We start from the raw sequence: 21941 nt of genomic DNA, 5'->3' as shown, positions 1-21941 counted from the left end.
TTGATCAATCCAGACATGTCTCGGATACGGATCCAGAACTGAATTCTTTAAAACAAAATGGCCGCCAGTCGGCTATTTCGAACTTGATCCGGAAAAAAAATGACGTGCATCAAGGTCCTATTATGTTTAATGTATGTACCAAATTTGAATGAAATCCGTCCATGCATAACTGAGATCCGGGTCCGGAATGGTGAAAATGTGCGATTTCAATGCATTTTCGGCCTTAAAGCGGCCGCCATTTGGCTATCGTTAATGAGATCATGAAACAAATGCACATACATATTTGTGACATGATGTACCTTGTGTGTGTGAAGTTTGAACTCGATCAATCCAAGCATGTCTCAGATACGGATCCAGAACTGAATTCTTTAAAACAAGATGGCCGCCAGTCGGCCATTTCGAACTCGATCCAAAAAAAAAATGACGTGCATCAAGGTCCTATTATGTTTAATGTATGTACCAAATTTGAACAAAATCCGTCCATGCATAACTGAGATCCGGGTCCGGAATGGTGAAAATGTGCGATTTTGATGCATTTTCGGCCTTAAAATGGCCGCTATAAGTACCCGTTTTCGGACTGCGTCCGAACGGGGACTAATTACTGAACAGCAAACTTCAAAGAGGTGTTAGCTGGGGAAGCTAACTCTGGAGAAGAAGATGACGAATTTGACTTTTTGGACGAAGACAGTTTGAAGGTGAAGATATCACAGATGCCCTTCAAGTATTTGTGAATGACGCTGACGAATCCGACGTTGGGGGCTTTTAGTTTTACAGCCAAAACAAAGTCAGCTTGGACTTTCAGTTGCGAGACGTGACCCCCCAAAAAACGCAGTCAGTGATACATTTGGAAGACAAAAATACAAAACAATCGCAATCAAAGACGCCGACCACGCGCGTTAGAAATAAATAGAACACGCTGTTTCATTGGCTTCTTTCACTCACGCAATATAATTATGCTATTTCCAAACGCTTATATTGATCACTGTAAAAGTGGATAAATTCAAACCAGCCATCAAATTAAAAATTCGGATCTCGTTGAATGTCAATCAACACGGAACTCGGTAAGGGTCAAGGCCCCCTGATCTGATCCTAAAAAGCATATAATGTATCAAACAGAAATAAAAAATAAATAAAAAATCTCCAACTGTGACATTGTACTTTTATTTTGACAACAGATTTAAAAATAACATTTAGAACATAAATTTGTCTTCCCAAAATATTAAAAAAAAAATCTTAAAAAATACCAAACTGCCGTTAAACGGCCCGGGCGAATTTATGGCAAAATCCGGTAACATGTGATACACTCATGTACTATTTTGTTTATACAAAATTTGTTGTGTTTCGAAAGTGTTTTTTGTTTTTGTTTTTGCTGTACAGCTTCCTCCTCATGAAACGAAGCAGTGCACATATCTTATCAGCTGTGTGTAAACTACAAACAGATATCTTATCAGTTGTTTGTAAATAGCTTAGCCCCAGTTCAGTTATTTTTGTTAACCATGAATATTAATGAGAAGCACTCATGGGCTGTACACTGTATAAACAGAAAACTTGGGTATTTGTTTGCACACAAGAAAAAAACTGTTTACTTGAACAAGATATTATTTTTTCAATAAAATAAATACACTAATGTATGTGGCATGCCTTATGGAGCTATGCTTGTGATTTTCAAAAAAAAATGTGAAAAGTGCCCAAAAAACTATTCCGCTACCTTAATAGCTCTTGCTTTAACCCTTTCTTCCTACGTCCCACCACGCAAGAGGAAGTTACATTGATGTTATATAGTCTTGACCCCTAAAAGTCTTCTGGCTTACTTGATGATTTACCTAAGGTAAGGTATATAAATAAGCCTCAAATTCTATTTCCATGCCTCTTTTATTTTTAATTAATTAGTTCCAAGACCATCTTAAAATGTCAAAAGTCACTCCCATCTATAAATACCCCGGAGAATTATAGGCCCATTTCGATTCTACCCCCTTGTAGTAAAATTTCTGAGAAAGTAGTCAAATTGATCAATTACAACTTTACCTTGAGAAACGTTACATTTGGTTTGAACATTAACACGGCTTTCGTAAAAACTACAGCACAAAATTGTCTTTAATTAAACTCGTGAATAATCTATTAATAGAAATTGACAAGGGTAGACCAGCATTGGCCTTCAATCGACACAATTAACCACTCCATACTCATGTCTAAATTGGATCACTACGGTATACGGGGGTTTCCCAAAACTACCTTGAAAATATATCGCAATTTATTTCTTCAAACGGACTTTTCAGCAATTCCCAATAACTTGTGGTGTCCTCTAAGGCTCTGTCCTCGTTCTATCTCTCTCTTATATATCAATGACCCTCCAAATTCAAATGATTTCTTTAATTTTAGGTTGTTTGCATAAGATTCGAATCTGTTTCATACATTTTCATCAGGCTTTGATATTGGTCTACAACAGTGAGTACACATTTGGACGAGGTAACATGCTGGTGTGATGCCAATAGCGATAAATTGTTCAAAAACTAACTGAATGATAATATGTGGGCGTCGTAATGAGGTAGAGCTAGAAGGCTGTCTTCCCGTCAACTATATTGTTTGTGAACGAGGCTGAATTGATTACATTTGTTTGCGTTGAAATTGACAAACATCTAACTTAGACTAATCACATTACAAGTTACTGAGGAGAAAAAATAGTATTTTGCTAAGGTTGCGGCGCCTTGTCCCCAGGCACGCCCTCTTACTTCTTTATAATACATTGACCCAGTCAGCTTAATATGTACAATATTTTGATTATGCGGATACTTTGAACCAATTCTCATCATAGAATAATAGCAATATTTCATGTTTAATATCCTTCTTTCTTTATTCTATCCGTTTAACTGATACTAAAAGTCGGTATGTCTACCAACATTATTCATGAGTATTTGAAGCAGTTATCAGGATTATTAGTGTCAACAATGTCTCTTGTACCACACAACAACACGTTATAAGGTATCAGTCATTATTAGCCAATGGCGTTTTTCCCGGTCTATGTAATGTTGGTTCTCATTTAAATAACATCTCTGTCATCCGCAATAGTTCATCAGACCGGACCGGACCGTTTGGACAAATAATGGTGTTCCGAGTAATTGATTTTAGAAATGCGGCAAGCCATAAACTTGTTTCCCAACTATATGGATCATCGCCAATATTATGACAATTCATCGCACCATCATGCGAACATTACTCGGCAATCCAGGCAAATCCTTTACATTTATTGTCTCTTCCAATCTGCCGTGTTTTACAAGCTGCGACCAATTTGATTTTGCACATGCAAAAAAAAGCTTGGCCTCTGAAAGAAAACGTAAAAAATGTTGTGATTAATTTTGCCTCGCAATTGTCTCTATAATTAGTTTGAGTTAACATGTTATCTGTTAAGTGGCGTCGGACAATTGCAATTATTTGGAGCTCATACGAACAATATTTTGATGATTTGTGCAGATTCGTTTTCCCCTAAATTTGATATTATACTCCTCAGGCTTACAATACAAAATCAGATAATATATTTGAACAAGATGTGGTAAATAGTTTATAAAATCAAAATATCATTATCCAGTATAGTGTAACACAATATTAAACAACAATATATCTAACATACATTGTTGGGACATGTTTACCAAATATACAATAAGGATACTGTGCCTAATATTCAGTTATTGCCGTCAGATAAAATGGGTCCCATTATTTCGAATATATTAATGTAACATGGATATAAATTATCATAGTTTACAATGCGTCTTGGTGGTATAGTAGACGTTGTATAGTAAGCACAACGATCTGAGTGATTCCCCTTCATAGACATAGGTTTACAATACAGGGGATCTCCTTGCAACAATTTATCCTGTTTTCCGAATTTATATTGGAAACAGTTTTTTTGTTTATCAATCATTCTCAATAAAGGTTTTCTAAAACACAAGAACATAGTAATTCCTAACCATACATTAATCAAGAAGTTTGACTTCGTCAATAGCCATGGCATACGAAATGGGTTGCGTACATATCCTAACATAGAAACAACTGCGTACTTACTACGTGCAAATTCTTGTTCAATTAATGACCATACGTAATTATCTTCTTTGTACTCTGCAATATCGCTTGACGGGGGAATGATGTCGTCTCGAGTATATAGACGTGTAGATTTTCCCAAAAGAGGTAATATTGCCTAAAATATATATGTTAAACATTGTTGAAAATCCTGAAACCAAATATTATCGAAAAGATCTTCGTTGAAGAGATCACGTATCGTGTGTCCTCAATTGGTAGTATTCATATGTACTCCTCTATTGATCCACGTGATTTATCTTACCTGATCGTAGAGTGGATAAGCAACATACAAACATTCTAGACCACGTGATTTCATGCTTTCCGTCAGTGATTGGACAATAACTCCAGCATATTTATACATACTCCCTAGCCTGGCAAGGACGGACCGACAATGTTCATCAGAATTGTCGCCAGGTCTGCAGCCACTTGAAAAAAACAAAACAAATCCGAATTTATTATGAATCATAATACATGTAACTAAGTACACAATCTGGAAAAAGTAATATTGGAATTGGGTCAGCTAACGACTTCCCTGTTCTCAACAATAAGTCATAAAATATATAAATTTAGGTCAGGTTGTTAGATGCCGGAGTTTCCGTCCCATTTCTGTTTTCGAAAAATGCACATCACTGTGAAATTTTAAATAATTTTAATTTCTTTTCCTATTTATGATATCAATAAATTATTGATATTTACATGTATATTATGTCAGACCATGACATAATTAAAGGTTCTAATTTTAGTACAACATTTATTAATGACTAACTACCATCATCTTCTTTCCCTGAGATGGTACAGTTCACAGTTCAAGTTCCCGTTCGATGAAGTCCGAAAACAGGAATTTATAATTTCATTCATGACTTGTTAAATTACCACTTTTTTCTTAATTTAATAAAACAGTATTGATAGTTTTGGGGGATTACAAATCTTTCAAAAATGTACGTTAAACATATGTATAGGGTGAGCTCAGTGCCAAATTATTTTGTTTTGTAGCCTTAATTCACATTAGTTATTTATTTTTTTGTTTTAGCTCATCATCATAATTTATGCATGTCTAATATCATACTAAGACTTTCTCTTTGAGATAAGTCTTTATCACACGTTTACAAAAGTTCATAAATTCCAATCAAATATGGACTCCGCTGTTTTACAACTAGGTATGATACAACTTGACGTCTTTATACCTCTAATATTGCAACCCGCGATGAACTGTGATTTACATATACAGACGACATTTTGCCGAGAACAGTAAGCTACAGCCATGCGCTACGAAGTAACAAGGCAGACTAAATAGCTGCGACTCGGGGAAAAATAAACCCAATCAAAATGTTTGACCTTTGACTTCTTAACGTCTTTTGAGTGCTATCACTGCAAACACAAGTAGCAATGGGTTAAGTCCCATTACCAGTTGACAGTTCCTCCCCGAAAATCTTCTTTAATTTTGACCCTTACTACTTGTATTTTACACGAACACCTTCGTTGTGTTACATAACTTGAAACTTTAAGCGAGATTGTGAGACGTATACTCACGTTTCCCCGGTTCTGTTTCTCCAGTGCAAGACCGCAAACTTACCACCGTCACAAATCTGTCTACTCAACAGGTTGGCCGCTGATACAATGTATGGCGCCCTCACAAAGTGCTCGTCGACTCTCCTGTATAACTCCTCTCCGTTTGGTAACTCCATATGGCGCAATTCCCATGGGCTGCTGACAATAAGGCACCTGGAATTGGGCGACGTACTGATGCGAGCACTTACATTATACGTTGAATCCCAAACGTCTTCAGCATTGGGGAGAACCAATCCAAACATACTTCGGAAAAGATCAACGTGTTTAGCATATCCTTCTTTGAGGTACTGTATATTACTTCTTGGTTTTCGAAATAATCTGCTGAGAATGACGTCATCTGCCGTCAAATTGTCGCCGCACTCCCGCTGAAATTCGTCTGTCGTCGCCAGCGGAAGCAGTTGGCGAAGTTTTTCTAAATCGAATGTGTCATTGAAATTTCTAATGCGAGACGAGGTGTCTTTCTGTGTCACGAAGTGCTTGTGAAACGGCAGCAACACAATGCTACGTTGCTGGTACAGCGCTAAGCGTACTGATATACGGAAGCTATTATACAGCCAGTTTGGACCGCCTTCTGTGAAGAATAATGGAAGTAAATATCGACGTTGTGGTGACTCGTTCGGTACCATTGAAGAATTACCTAATGGTTGCGAAGGCGTGATTGGATTATGCTGTGAGATCTCTCGTATCGTCGAGTTTTCTACTTGAATATCGTACACGTGTTCTGCTCTAATCCGTTCCTGTAATACAAATGATATTTAAAAGTATATCTCTTTTTGGTTAAAACAAATGGCTAGTTAGTAAATTAGACGAATTGGAAAATAACACTGCTTCATTATTAGAAACCAAGAAAATACGATTCTGTGTTTTTAGTTTGATACGTTGGTTAAGAAAAGTCAAGATTCTGGTCATCGTGGCACTACCAAACAATTCACTTATTTCGTCACTGCACACCGGCCTTGTAACTTGGAAAATGTTGACCGCGTCTAATATTTTAGCAGAGAAATAATGCGCCTAATCACCAACTTTTTTGAAAAAAAAAAATTGTCCAGACACATTTTGTCTTAATCAGATAAGTGTCATGAAACTCTATCAAAGCCTGATATATACGAGAACAGGAACGTATTGTAGCATGTGCTGAAATTATGAAAGAATCTGGACGGTCGCATGCAGTGTCAATCATTCACGGGGAAACCAAACATCCTACATGTACGTGATTGCAAATTTATTAGCTTCTGTTAACATTCCCGGCAGTCTGCTACTACTATATACTTCATACATGACAGAAGTCCAGGCCCTCAACCTGGCGTGTGCTGGGTGTAGACGTTATGCGGTGTTTCCTGTATACTACCGTTTAAATACAAAATGGCGACAACCGGCCACGAGTGAAATCATCTTCTCGAACGAATGGGATTCTCTGAGAATATTGTAACCATAACAACCAAAACTATTGTATAATTACACAGTCACTATATTCCACGGTGGTTTCATGTGATATACTTCTTTTAATCTATTGTAAGGTCAAAATAAAAGAATAAGACGTGCTTTTCAAGGACACCGAGACTCGGTGTCCAGATGAGTTTGCGGCCCATATGATTTGCATATGACTCTTAATATCAAAATAATTTAACTATCGCCGGATGAAATACCAGACGGTCTGGCACGTCATTGGTTCTAAAACCAATTTGTCGTATTCATCACGAATAATAGTACGTCTACATATGACAATAACTCATACTGCATGAACAGGCGAGAATATGTTATTTTTGCTCATGTCTTCACGTGACATAGCAACTGTGATCGTCCACTTATTGGTCAATTAAAAAAAAAAATTACAAACGTGTATTGCGACCCTAGCCGTCTGCCTTTTACAGTAAAATAACTGTGTCGGTGAATCGTAAGCGCCCACAATAAAGCCACATTGTTCGCACGATTACGTCATGACGTGTGCTGAAGTTAAATGTCTGTGGCCATTTTACACTGCGAAATGGAATTATTTTGTCCATGTTTATTTCATTTATGCACGAAATGTGTGATAATGTAGTATTGTGATGATAATATAGCAGGAAAACGTATGAATATCCCACGATAATACTTTTTTACGTTTATTTTCAGGCATAGTTCTTCACGTACACTTACTTCACGATATTCACTTCACGCATTCACACACCCATACTCACCTGTGTCGAGTTATTGATATAACTACCAGCCCTGGTACCGTATCCATGATGAGAAACCATAGTCGCAAAGCCCAAACCATAATTGTTATAAGTATACACAGATGCTAGCGAAAATATTAACATTATGAAAACAGTTTTACGAAGCTTCATTAGCATTGTTTTTGATTGAAACTTCTGTCTTTTTGGTGCCGACATTGATGTTTATTGTCTGATTTGTCCATGAAGACACTTCTAGGAAACACCGGTCATATAGGTGTACAACTTGTAAACTGCCAACACGGGAAGTAAAGCAAGTAAATAACGCCGAACACACGTAAAGAAAATAAATACTGTGTTAAATCAGATTGATCATGTCCTACACACGTACAGCACCGACTCGCCTAGTTACGGCACGTCTTCCTCTCAGCCAGATACACTGCACCAACGTCACACAGGTTTGCTTCCAATGCACATATTATTTACTTTCGGTTCATCTACTTTTGATTAGGTTCACTAGAAATAAATTAGAATCAAAATTAACAAATTAAATTCAAACAAGGGTAATATATTCCTGCGTCATGTGTTCACGTGGCAATAGTTTTTTTTTTTACCGCTTTTAACATCACTTACCGCGTTTGACACACTTTCCACCACACATACTAGGGGTGGGCTATATTTTCAATCCTTCGACTGGTTTAAGACCTCCAAAAATGAAAAATGACAAGTCCTTATTACACACTACTGTTGACTATTGCTCACCGGTTATCGCAAATTTGGGTAGAATATCGGATCGAATATCCCCCAGGCTGTTAATTAAACGTTATCGCGTTGACTGCTGCCACTGGCCACCTTTTGATTATATGGTACCCAAGCTCGTGCAAGTTATACAAATTGCTTCTCGGACACCGTAAACACCGAATTATCTCTTTTTCACAACGCTAGCGTTTAATAACAATATGATGACGTGCGCAACAAATACATTATATAAAAGTACTTGTTACCCCGTACTTCATTTTAAAACGTTCTGACCCCGTAAAAATGGCCAAACAACTATTCCCAAACAAGAGCCCGGTGACGTTTGGAGCCAATTTTCTTATATTGATAATTAGTAAAATATAATGGAATATCAATACATTCTCATGAGTATTTCATTGAATCAGCTTACACCCATACGTCACACATAAAACGTGTGCAGCTGAATAGCGAAAAACAGACAAGAATCAATTAAAGCAAATGCAACATAATGTACAATTTACATACTGTTATCGCCATGTTTGAAGTTTGTGGAGAAAACTGAAAGAGAAGCACGTAGTCACACTGATTAGTACAGTGTTATGGGGTCACTTATTGTTAACAGCCCGCCATATTATAATCACTTATTTTATATATACCGTAAACACATATTTTAACATCTGTATTATGTATCGCGACTGTGCACGGCTTTACCACGCCAATGGCTGCAAACATATATTGGCCTACGACTGTATAATAATATGCTATATAGAAATGTAAACAAGATTGCAACTCGACCGCATACGGAAAGTTGTTGATTGGAAATGGCAACCCGGCGGCAGATGCGGAGGTATTGTAGCCTGCCTGTTCGAGGCTTGGAGAATTCTGTCTGCCAATAGAGTTGAGTTTCGGTTCATTCTTTTGTAACAAAATGAGGACGTGTGCAACGAATACATTGGCCACAAGTACCTGTCACCCGGTGAAGTAGGCTTTTATCCAAACGTCATATATAAAGCGTATAAAACATTGTCGATCACGCTGCATGGCGACTATGCCGCTTTAATGAAAGTAAAAAGTAAATTGTGACAACAAGAAATCATTTAAAAAAAAAATTAAATTGTCAAAAGCTGAGTCGGGGAAGAGCTGTGTTGGAGTAGTTCTGGATGAACAGTTTTCTATATAACGAAAAAGACGATAACCACAGCAAATACAACATAATTTTACGATGTACATACCAAATCAGCTTGCCAGTTGAACACAGTCACCGCTCCAACAAATGTACACGCCGGACATTCACGATTTTTAACTTACATTATGAGTCACCACTCGAGTTTTTTATCGCTGTGATACAAACATAGAGTAACACGGATGTTGCTAGTATTCAATGCTATGATTGATGAAATCCATATGCTACATCGCTTGTTATTTTTTACCCTAGTGTGTAATGCTCATTGTTTGCTTAGTATGAGTGTGTCGTTTTCGCTACTGTGACGTCACATCGATAGACTGGGTATTCATACTGCCTCGATTCCGACAGTATTAAATAAAGATAATATTCTCGCGGCGGGCATCCGGGAATTTTTTCCGCCTGCCAAAAATCAAGATGAAAACAAAGGTCGACAACTCTCAGAGAATTCTACTTTGAGGACAGTGTAACATGTGCAAGTTATGTAAATTTGGTTGCTCGGAATTACTTCAAAGTTGAGTTTGTGCTGTTTGTGCTGGCGTTCCAACGCAGCTTGTGCAGAACCAATATAATTTACATGGTATAGTGGCGCGCGTCTTAAAACGTTCTGTGACGTAGTTCCGCCCCAATAATATATCGTGTATATATGAACTACAGATGCAATGAATGCAAATGACTTACTTGTGGCCACATCAGGAACATCCCTATAAGTGCGACTCGATGAACTACAAAGTGTCTTGATCAGCGAAGCACTCTTGCTGCGAACAATAAACTCGGGGGTTTTGAAGAATGTGATTTATTTGTAAACGTGTACATATCATTTTGGGTATATTTTGTAACATCCGTATAAAATCCGTAGTTTATAAAATAAACAATGTGCGCTTATTTGTTTTTGGTACAACTATAATAATATTGATATTAATAGCTATTGTGAATGTCCATACACTGTTCAATATGCATAAACTCAAATTACTCAATTTTAGAAATTGTAGAAGACGTAACAATCATAATGAGCGCTGACCAATGACAGACAATTTACCATACGTATTTATATTATTATTGAATAAGAACAATACATTGGAACTGATGAATAAAACAACAAACACTAGTACGCCGTAAGACCTAACAAATATGGCGACATCTGGTTATATCTAATCTATGACATTTAAATTCCCTGGGCAATATAATTTACTTTGTATGATTCATAACGAGGCATCATAACTGACTGAGTGTCAGAATTATTACGCAGGTAAGGGGTAATGTTAAGAAAATATGGCATTTTTTGTTACGTACAAAATATTCACTGTGGCGATTTATCGTAAATAGCGCCCTCTAGCGACGTAAACCGGCGACACCATAGACCTTAGAAAACAACGACATGCAACTGTGAATATTCCCTTCACACCTTAGACTGACAACAGAGAAATGTCAACTGGATACAGTCTGAGGGTATTAACTACACACAGTGAGCCATCTTTGTGGTTAGAATATAACCACAAAATTCACATTTTATTAAAACGCTAAGTTTTATAAACAATAATATATCAAGTTTATCATACTCACAGCAAACTACCAGCTGAGAGGTGGGAAACATAGTATTAAGGTCGTTCGCGGGTATTTGATCTATTTTGTTTGAAAAGTGTTACATAGTTATTGATTTATACAAGTCATCGACTTTTGGGCTTTGCACCCAGTATGACATATTTCACTGGGAATAAAAGTGTCTGAAAACATGCAAAAATGACACAATTTGGACTATTTATATATATGAATGCATTATTTTGTTTAAAAAACATATTATAGTATTTTTTCAGAATTTTCCAATAATTCGGGACAACCATATGTACATATCCTATTAGTAGTTATACATATGATATTTCATCACTATATATACCTGAAAACAGTTTTGAGATATAGCGTAACCTTGTTACCATGAGAACCAATGGCAAATGGCTTAAAATTACATTTTGTCATGGGTGTTTTACATTTTTTGTGCAAAAAGTTGTTCGAGGACTATGTCATTTAATTTGTATTGTGTGAAAAAACATCAAAAAATTAAGCCTCACGGTAAAAGTTAAGAAAATCTAGCGATAGGTTTTAAAGGTTGCCAAAGAAATAGAAATGATATCGAATGAACAAAATACAGGTTTTATTGATAATTAAACAATTTATAATCATAGAATCATATAATCTGTCGGTTCCACGACATGTCGTCTGTCTTTCAATGTAATTTTAAATATTGAACAGGCAGCCATATTAAAAATGGAGTTTCAAAACGAACAAACAACTTAACTTAACGTTGGATGTTATATCGCGCTCGGCATGTCATAGTCATTGAAACTGCCGCTTGCATATGTATGATCATCAGTTATTACCATGGTGACGGCACTCACTCGCTGTGTTGACCTTAATTGAGCGGTGATTGTTTGCACCTGTGCCACGACTGCTGCTATTTAACGAAAGTTTGCTGCTACAAATATGCCAATTAACATCTAATTTAAATATACAAACCGACAAAAGTCATAAATGTTTACCTACCCGTGAGTTGAATCAGGATAAATTCAGATACGCAATTATTTGATAATTGGAACTTGGAAATACTGTTGGTCAATTTAAGACGAAATAGTAACTGTTCAGTAATATCCATTCTCGAAGTTTAAAGTATTCGCCACTCCGTTCACATAATTAAGACTGGGCGTTATTTCAGGCGTGATCGCCGTAATCGAAGTCGCCATCGTCTGAGGTTGATTATTTGTTTGTTATTTCGCGTAGAGATGTGGTCAGCGAGGGATGTGTTACTTGTCCTTACTGTATCGCTACAACTATTTCTCTTAGCGGAACAAGGTGAGAATAGAATTTCAATTATTTGTGAACATATTTTGCAACGTATTAATATTTACACGAAAGCATCACGACACTGCACGTAATGACGTCATTATATATGGATTGATTGTGTGTATAATAAATACTAGTATATTTGAGGGTGTAGTAGACATTCGTGAAAAAATTTAAATACTAATCTTTAAAAAACTAAGATTATCATCAAAGCTAGGCCGATGATACTTTTACGGAATGTTCATCTAACCATGATCTGGTATCTTAATTTTTGTTACGTGTAATACTTTGGCGACCTGGTATCATCGCCAAACCACAAACTCGGCCGCAGCGTAGCCAGCTATGCTGTATATATACGCATACTACTGTTTTTATTGTGTACATACAAGTACTGTAGTAAGCACTATTTTCAGTAATTCAGTTTACTTGGCAGTCATATGACGTAATTCATATCACCACCCACATGATATAAACGGTGTGTTATGATTCAACCAATCAGAAGCTTAGACGAGAAATCCAGTGTTTGAAACACTCAAGTTTAGCACATCCTTCAATATAGTTTACATTATTTCCAGTGCCATGTGACAGTAATCCATGTCAGAATGATGCATTGACATGTATGGATGGAGAAACCGAATATTTCTGTCAATGTGCTGTGGGATATGAAGGGGATAGCTGTGAAATCCCAAACGGTAAGAGTACTTTTAATTTTTCTTACTTCTACGTAACTTAAACAATATGTAGAAGAAACTTATACATATATTAAAGTCTGTATGTGCGAATAGACACATCATGGTACAATGGTTATCACTCTGAATTGACACTTACATGACTGAATTATAACATTAGGAAAGTTACTGTAGTCACATTGCTTTTCAACACCAGTAAATAGGAACCTGGTATGTGGCGATCGGCACTTACCTATGTGCACTTATACATGGCAGCAGGGTTGTATGGCCTCAAGGGAGTGATGATAGCTGATACGTTTGATTCAGTATATATATGGCCAACTGACCTGATGCGCAGAGTGCTTCAGTGTGACGTTCTTAAGATGTACTAATTAGAATGTATATTACTTAGTTGCGTGGATCTTGTCATAATAACACAACTGTACAGTTGGGCATTATAATGCATTAATGTTACAATAATTATGATAACCAGATCTAATGTTAATATTTCATTCGATCCAGGCTTACCATCGAACAAAAACAACACAACATTCACTGGTAATACTAGCTTGTTTTTTTCCTCAGGTGCAAGATGTGGTGGGACATTCATCGGTGACACCGGGGACATCTTCTCACCAGGGTGGCCAGGCGAATATCCCGACAAATCTTCTTGTATTTGGTTAGTTTTGATACCCAATGCCGACGAAATACTCTTCAATATTGTGTCCTTTGACACCGAGTGGAACAAAGATGCCGTAGAAATCGGCGCTGGGACCGACACCTATGGTTTTGTGGAGCATACATTGATGGGGTCTGGCGCAAACGTCACGGATCACGTGACGATATCATCCAATAGAGCTTTCATCTTATTCACATCTGATCGCAATAAACCGAGACCAGGCTTCCATCTTCAATTTGAGAATCCGAATCCAGGTAACATTCACATTGATTTACACAAATATTATGATTGATTATGTAATGCAACGACTACATTATGAAAACTTCACGATACATACAACCATACCTTTTTAATAATGGACAAAACTATGCCGTAAAGTGAAATTATAAACATTACTATGCATACCATACCTTGTTGTTCAGATATTGAAGTTAAGTATTCGGATTTATTGAATAAAAAATCAAATAATAAAAGGTACATTTTTTGTGAATTCTTGAGAACCCTAATTTGCTTAAGTTGAATACATGAGTAAATATCGTCCTCACTTTGTTCAGTTCGTTAAATTCGTGCCTGTCATATTCCAGAAAGCGGTGGTCCAGAGGAAGTAACAATCACTGACTTCACGACAACGACGTCAACAATCACGTGGAGTGCGGTAGAGGGTGCTGAAGCATACATTGTTGAATACAATCCACAGGATGGAACTACTGGCTCTCCTATAAGAGTTGAATCTTCAGAAGCCAGGGAGATGACATTTGAAGGATTGACCCCTGGACGGTTATATACATATCAAGTGAAAGCAGTTATAAATGGACAGGAAGGTGTTGCCACGACAACGCAGGGTGCCACAGGTATAAAGCAATGCCGAATAATGATTTATAAGAGCCATATAGGAATGCAAGATAGTTTACGAAAAACTACCATGCTTTTTTTCTGTTTGTAGAATCGAACAGACCAGGCGACCCCGTACAACAAGCGGCTACGAAGGAATCTGTTACCGTGGGATGGGGTGCTCCCCTGGGGGGATTTGATAGCTACGAGCTTAGTTATGAGCCAGCTGACGGAACCCCTCAGCCACCGATATCTCTGTCACGTGACATAAGGGAATACACTGTGGATGGTCTTATGCCTGGTAGAAAGTATACATTTTATGTGTCTGCTGTCAACGGAGAGGTTAGCAGCGCCGCCAGTGTTGGGTATGCTTCAACAGGTATGCAAATTACTGATATGATTAAAGCTTAAAATTCTGTTTTGACAGACAGACAGACAGATAGACAGACGGGTAGACATATTTAAGCTGTAAGACAACTGTTCATTGTTACATGTAATATACCAGCGTATTGATCGCTATTAAATTACTAGTATAACTTTTTTTTTTCATTTCAGTACCAAACGCCGTGGCGGAGATTATACCTGGTGCTGTTGACACCTCCACAATCCCCATATCATGGGTTGCAGGCGAAGGCGAGTATCAAGAGTTCGAAATAATGTACGCCCCACACGACGGAATTCAGCAACTACCAATCTCTACAACCAGTACTGAAACTGTTATTTCCGGTCTCGAACCTGGAAGAAGTTACAATATTAGTGTGAACGCGCTATCTGGTGGATATAAGGGCGAAGGGAAATACATTGTCACCTCCACAGGTAAGTCACAGTCAATGGGGACATTAAACAATGTATGGGTATTATGGTTATTACACGAAATGCAGGCAGTATCGATGCAATGGAAGAGTGTTAGTGACGACGTCAAAAGATCGATGTCGGATAAAATAAACGTATCTGCTTTAGTTTGGGGATTTAAGTTTTTTATCCGACATCGATCTTTTGACGCCGTCCCTTATATTAATAAACATCGTTTTATCCCAGACGTGTCTTGAATGGCTCTGTGGTTAGTATCTACAATCTACCAAAATTACTATATAGAATTTGTTGTGATTTCCTCTACTGTTACGTAAAAAGCGAATCAATACATTATCATTAATCCTAAATAAAACACACATAACAGCATCTGTACATTATTCAAGTTTTTATAGGTTTTATAGTGTACCGACTACTCAGTTACGTCACACATACATTAACTAATTGACATGTCAATACAATTTGTATTTATATTTAGCCAAATGGTATAAAACTAGTGGGACGAGTTGGAGGCGGGGGGGGGGGGTATTTGTATACGTATTCATTCAAGCGCAGCCGCTGTTATTGATATATGCTGTAGGAAACCACTAATAAACGTTTAAATTATCCCCAAACAAAACAGACACACTCATAGTGATAAAACAAACTGCAAACTATTTAATACACTTTAAAAATTAAGAGTGACATTTTTTGGAAGTCTCCGGCACCTTTTAAATAGTAGTCAGAAAATTTAATCATTTGATTAAAGACGCCATTCAAATCTCTCTACTATATAAAAGGAAAAAAAAAACATTTCTCAACATTTAGGCAACAACCGTCGCCAATAATTGTGTTAAATACAATGTTGACAGTTCATTTGTGGTTATGGTTTTAAAGCGGTTCAGTCGTCACCTGCGCATGTGTCAGATGGCCATAGCGTGTCATTGTTTACAAACAAACATCTACCCGTGAGCCGTTGCGTTTTTAGCGCGTGCTGTTATCGTTGCTTGGGACTCAAATCCAGCGCGTGCGCAGGTTTTTTAGAATACTTTTCAGTATGGTGTTCAGCATTGTTTTTGTATTTGAATATCTAATTAATTGTATAATACTATTCCGTTTTTTGTTTTGCTTGTGTCAGTTTACTCGATTTCACATTCTCGATTCAGTTTAACATCGAAACAATTATCCTGTCGTTTATGTAGGACGGATCCGGGCGTTAACATATTTTAGTAATCTTGATTACAACCCTTAGTAACGGCCTTTGTCTAATTATCGCCACGCAATTCACTAATTGTCTTAATTGTTATGCAGCTCCGATGGGACCCGAGCGCACACAAGTCGGTGAGGTCACTGGAACAACTATTCAAGTGACTTGGGATGCGCCCGGCATGGGCGAATTTGATCATTATGAGCTGTCCTATGGTGACGGTGAGATCATTACCATCGGGAAAGATGAGCTGACCGAGTACACTCTCACCGGTCTTACCGATGGTAACGAATACACGATTGAAGTGCGTACAGTCAGTGGTGACGGTGTCCGAAGCGAAGCGGCTGTTGTATCACAGATTGCCGGGCGTGAGTATACTCATGAATATTCATTATTGTATATTCATAATTTCAAATCTAACCAGTGTCGTGCGCAGACGATAAGATGTTCGATATCGTTCAACCGAGAGCGACACTCCAACATATTTCGCCCCTAAATACGAGAGATTTTATTTATTTTTGTGTTTTATATAACCATTTTCAGAAGCCAATCCGTGCAGCGGCCAACCCTGTAATAATGACGGTGTATGCCGACCAACAAAAGAGGGCGGTTTTGAGTGTATTTGCACTACAGGGTGGATGGGAACACTGTGTGAAACAATGGTTGGTGAGTGGAAACGACAGTATAACACATGTTAAAACAATACACGAATATTGTAGACCTCGTTTCTTTAGACTAATAAATGTTGGATAACACCGTAATACGTCTTGGCGTCTCAAAGACAGATTCGATGGCACGGCTATGCATCTCCGCGGGGGTTACATATACTCGCCTTGATATAACACTACTTTTGTAAAATTCAGTATTTTAGAGAGAGAAAAGAATGTCAACGTCATTAATCTTAACCACTGTATCTTATCCCATTCCTGCAGAAATGGATATGTGTGAATTCAGTCCGTGTATGAATGGTGGTACTTGTAATATGATTGATGGACAGTCATTTACTTGTTACTGTCCTGGTGGATGGAGTGGATTTTTCTGTGAAGAGAGAGGGGGTAATTCGCTATTATATGTATACATATATATGTCACGCGAGTCAGCAGCGTTTTTGAATAATTTATTATTGGAATAATAGAAACTTTCTACGAATAAATAAAAACAGAATCGATAATGTTTGACCCTGTTAACTATGATTGTTTTCACATTATATCAGATCCGATGCCATGTGAAAGTAACCCATGTGAACGCGGTGGTACGTGCGAAGATGATGAATGGGGGGTTACATTTACATGTCAGTGCCTCGGTGGGTGGGGAGGTGCGACATGTACACAAGAACTCGGTAAGTGAATATTTTATGCCTTTTAATGCGTCATTATTAAATTATTGCCAGAAAATACTGATTTTATATATTACGCCCCAAGTCTCGGGGCAGATATACGGCCCTTTTCAGAAAAACCCATGACACAAAACAATGATACTGATCAATTAAAAAAAATTAACATTTAACAGACTGTCATTAGTTGATAACAATAATAACTATGCAATGCGCATGTTAATTGTGTACAGTATCAACTACCTCGCATATACTACATCGCATATGCATATACTACATCGCATATACTACATCGCATATATTACAAATTACGTTGATATAATGAATAGAAAGTGGTAGTTAGTAATCGCAGTTCGTGGTAATTATTGAGTATATAGATCAATGACCGAATATTGCCTATAATGGGTCGCAAGGGCTCTTTATATCTCAAAATGGCAAATGTATTGCGGGTACTTGGTGTGACTCTTGTGATATTGTGCTGCATTGCGAGAAATAATAAATATTTTAGTTTAGAGTGATTATCAATTAAACGAGATTGATATTGTCTGTATGCAGATCGATGTGATTCAAATCCTTGTCAAAATGACGGTACATGTGAAAGAACTGACGAGGGTTATCTGTGTACTTGCACAACAGCATGGGATGGTCCTGAATGTCAATTTGGTAAGTGTATTGTTTTGTCATAAGTCATGTGTACTTGTAAACCAGTTTGGAACGGTCATCAATGCAGTCAGTAGTCCCGAATGCCAATTTTGTAAGTCTACTATTTTTGTGACCCCAAAACGTAATGGTACTGATTTCTAATAAGAAAAGTCAGTGATAGTACTAATTCTGTTGTTGTTGTTGTTGTTGTTCTTTATGGAATGCAGTATTGTGTAATTCTACAAATATTTTAAATTCATTTGTAATAGTCATATTCATGCTGCTATTAAATTCCAAACATTAGGTTAGTGTTATATTCGAGTGAAATTTCAAAAGTAAAATAGAGATACTGCCAAATTAAGTTAGTAATGCCAGTAGCTGACATAATATTGACATTTCTTCATTTTTAGATGTTGATGAATGTGTCGGTAATCCATGCCAAAATGGAGGTTCATGTCTCAATGAATTGGGCGGGTATTATTGTGATTGTCCAGGTGGATGGACTGGAGAAATCTGCGGAGAAGGTAAACCACAAGCAATCGCTGTTCATAATTTAAAGTTGCGAATGGTTATTGATGTATATAATGGACAGCAATTGTATCATATACAGTAAAATCATATTTTGTCTTTTTCAAGTTAGGCATAAGCCAGGATAAGCTACAGTTGGGCACTAAACTAATTAATAACCTGTTGAAATTACAATGAGAATATAATTATACTTTCACGTGGAATTCGTTAATCAATTCACACCTTAAACAATAATACTTTTTGTATTTATAGTGAGTATGAATCCCTGTGACAGTGATCCGTGTCAGAATGGTGGACAATGTGAGGTTGAAGATGATGGGTTTAAATGTGTTTGCTTAGATAAGTGGTCTGGAACATTGTGTGACGAATATGGCAAGTACACATATATGTCATTGAATAAAATAAATAATTTGTCAATTAACTGTTAAATTAAATTGAATTCATAAACAAGGTGGAAATAACAAATGTCGAATAAAGACATTTAGAAGTCAAGCACAAATGACAGCAATCGATAAAAGAATAACAAAAAAATAATGTCAGGTGTTTCAAAAAGAGTGAGATCAACACAACTGTTGCTTAATGACAGTTTCGGTCTACAACCAGTTAAGTGACATTGATATCATCCGAGATCTTCATTTTTTTATTTAACCACAAATCATTTTATCTGTCAGGAAAGCCTTTTAAATCTTAACTGGAGTCTACAAAGTCCTTTGTTTAATAGTTTAGACAAAAGAAGACAAAGTCTCTTCAAAAGGTCTGCATATGTACTACAGCCGAGTTCGTAGCAAATGAGGTGGAAAATGAATACCTCATAAGTCATAAAATTATCCATTGTCCTGCACTGAAATCATATGTTTATATGTGCCATCGTTTGACTCCTATTTGTACTTTCATTAGATTATGATGTATGTGGTGACCAGCCCTGCCAGCATGGTTTCTGTGAACCATCAGTTAATACATTTACGTGTACATGTGATGATGGATACACAGGAGAATTATGTGATACAGGTATCAGTATAATACAGTTATGTAGCTATACATTTCAAATTGCAGATCATGTTGAGTTCAGAATATTAGGTTCTGTAAATTAGAAAATGGGGCATACTGTTTCATGTATCTAAACATTCATTCAGCTATAGACGTGACTTAATCCGGTGGCGAAGTGACTGATTTGTCATAATATTATTATCATAATATTTGTTCTTGTTTATTATATTGTAGCAATTGAAGCAACTGGTGCTCAACTTGCCTGTGAGAGTCAACCTTGTCAAAATGGGGGCACTTGTGTTGAAGGTGATAATATGTATACTTGTGAATGTCCCGTTGGTTTCATGGGAACACATTGTGAAGAAGGTGAGACAAATGTAATATTTTGATGTCTTAACATTTTGTTGAATTACTGCCATATTTTGATTGCTGTTTTGGCTTAAATTTTTAAATATAGTAATTGAGGCAACTTGTGCCCAACTTGCATGTGATAGTCAACCTTGTCAAAATGGGAGCACTTGTGTTGAAGGTGATAATATGTATACTTGTGAATGTCCTGCCGGCTTCATGGGAACACATTGTGAGTTGAATGTAATAAGTTCTTGTTCTTTTTAAATTATGTTGATTAATTACCATGTTTTTATCATAATATTTTTTCTTGCTCATTAAATTGTAGCGATTGAAGCAACTGGTACTCAACTTTCCTGTGAGAGTCAACCTTGTCAAAATGGGGGCACTTGTGTTGAAGGTGATAATATGTATACCTGTGAATGTCCTGCTGGCTTCATGGGAACACATTGTGAAGAAGGTGAGTTGATTGTATTATGTTGATATTGTTTTAAAGTTATTTTGTTTTATTATGCTGTTTTTATCATAATATTTGTTCCTGCTCATTAAATTGTAGTGATTGAAGCAACTGGTGCTCAACTTGCCTGTGAGAGTCAACCTTGTCAAAATGGGGGCACTTGTGTAGAAGGTGATAATATGTATACTTGTGAATGTCCTGCTGGCTTCATGGGAACACATTGTGAAGAAGGTGAGTTGAATATATTATGTTGATATTGTTTTAAAATTATGTTGTTTTAGTATGCTGTTTTTATCATAATATTTGTTCTTGCTCATTAAATTGTAGCGATTGAAGCAACTGGTACTCAACTTGCCTGTGAGAGTATACCTTGTCAAAATGGTGGCACTTGTGTCGAAGGTGATAATATGTATACTTGTGAATGTCCTGCTGGCTTCATGGGAACACATTGTGAAGAAGGTAAGTTGAATGTATTATATTAATATTGTTTTTAAATTATGTTGATTTATTACCATATTTTTATCATAATATTTGTTCATGCTCATTGAATTGTAGCGATTGAAGCAACTGGTGCTCAACTTGCCTGTGAGAGTCAACCTTGTCAAAATGGTGGCACTTGTGTCGAAGGTGATAATATGTATACTTGTGAATGTCCTGCCGGCTTCATGGGAACACATTGTGAAGAAGGTGAGTTGAATATATTATGTTGATATTGTTTTAAAATTATGTTGATTTATTACCATATTTTTATCATAATATTTGTTCATGCTCATTGAATTGTAGCGATTGAAGCAACTGGTGCTCAACTTGCCTGTGAGAGTACACCTTGTCAAAATGGTGGCACTTGTGTCGAAGGTGATAATATGTATACATGTGAATGTCCGGCTGGCTTCATGGGAACACATTGTGAAGAAGGTAAGTTG

At 36.9% G+C, this 21941-nt stretch overlaps 1 protein-coding gene across 1 annotated transcript; it reads right to left on the bottom strand.

Annotated features, from left to right (window-relative positions):
* Positions 1-1853: 1853 nt before the first annotated feature.
* On the bottom strand, positions 1854-9820 carry LOC100370134 (uncharacterized). Its single transcript, XM_002740264.3, has 6 exons — positions 9764-9820; positions 7818-8309; positions 5602-6377; positions 4334-4496; positions 4057-4189; positions 1854-3319 (listed from the first exon to the last, which is right to left on the bottom strand). Exons 2-6 carry the CDS (start codon positions 8010-8012, stop codon positions 3189-3191), a joined length of 1398 nt encoding a protein of 465 aa, XP_002740310.3. The 5' UTR covers positions 8013-8309; positions 9764-9820; the 3' UTR covers positions 1854-3188.
* Positions 9821-21941: the final 12121 nt, after the last annotated feature.

The sequence above is a fragment of the Saccoglossus kowalevskii genome, chromosome 3 (assembly GCF_978046115.1).
Source record: "Saccoglossus kowalevskii chromosome 3, keSacKowa6.1, whole genome shotgun sequence".
NCBI classification, from domain to species: Eukaryota; Metazoa; Hemichordata; class Enteropneusta; family Harrimaniidae; genus Saccoglossus; species Saccoglossus kowalevskii.
Note: the sequence above shows the minus strand (reverse complement) of the source record. Positions and strands in the feature narration are given on the sequence as shown.

Bases quoted from the DNA above. Each gene is read 5' to 3' on its own strand.
- LOC100370134 (XM_002740264.3), bottom strand. From the start codon at position 8,012: ATGTCGGCACCAAAAAGACAGAAGTTTCAATCAAAAACAATGCTAATG. The intron at 4,497-5,601 runs GTGAGTATACGT...GTTTTTTTCAAG, and splicing joins AGAAACAGAACCGGGGAAAC to TGGCTGCAGACCTGGCGACA. The intron at 4,190-4,333 runs GTAAGATAAATC...TATATATTTTAG, and splicing joins CTTATCCACTCTACGATCAG to GCAATATTACCTCTTTTGGG.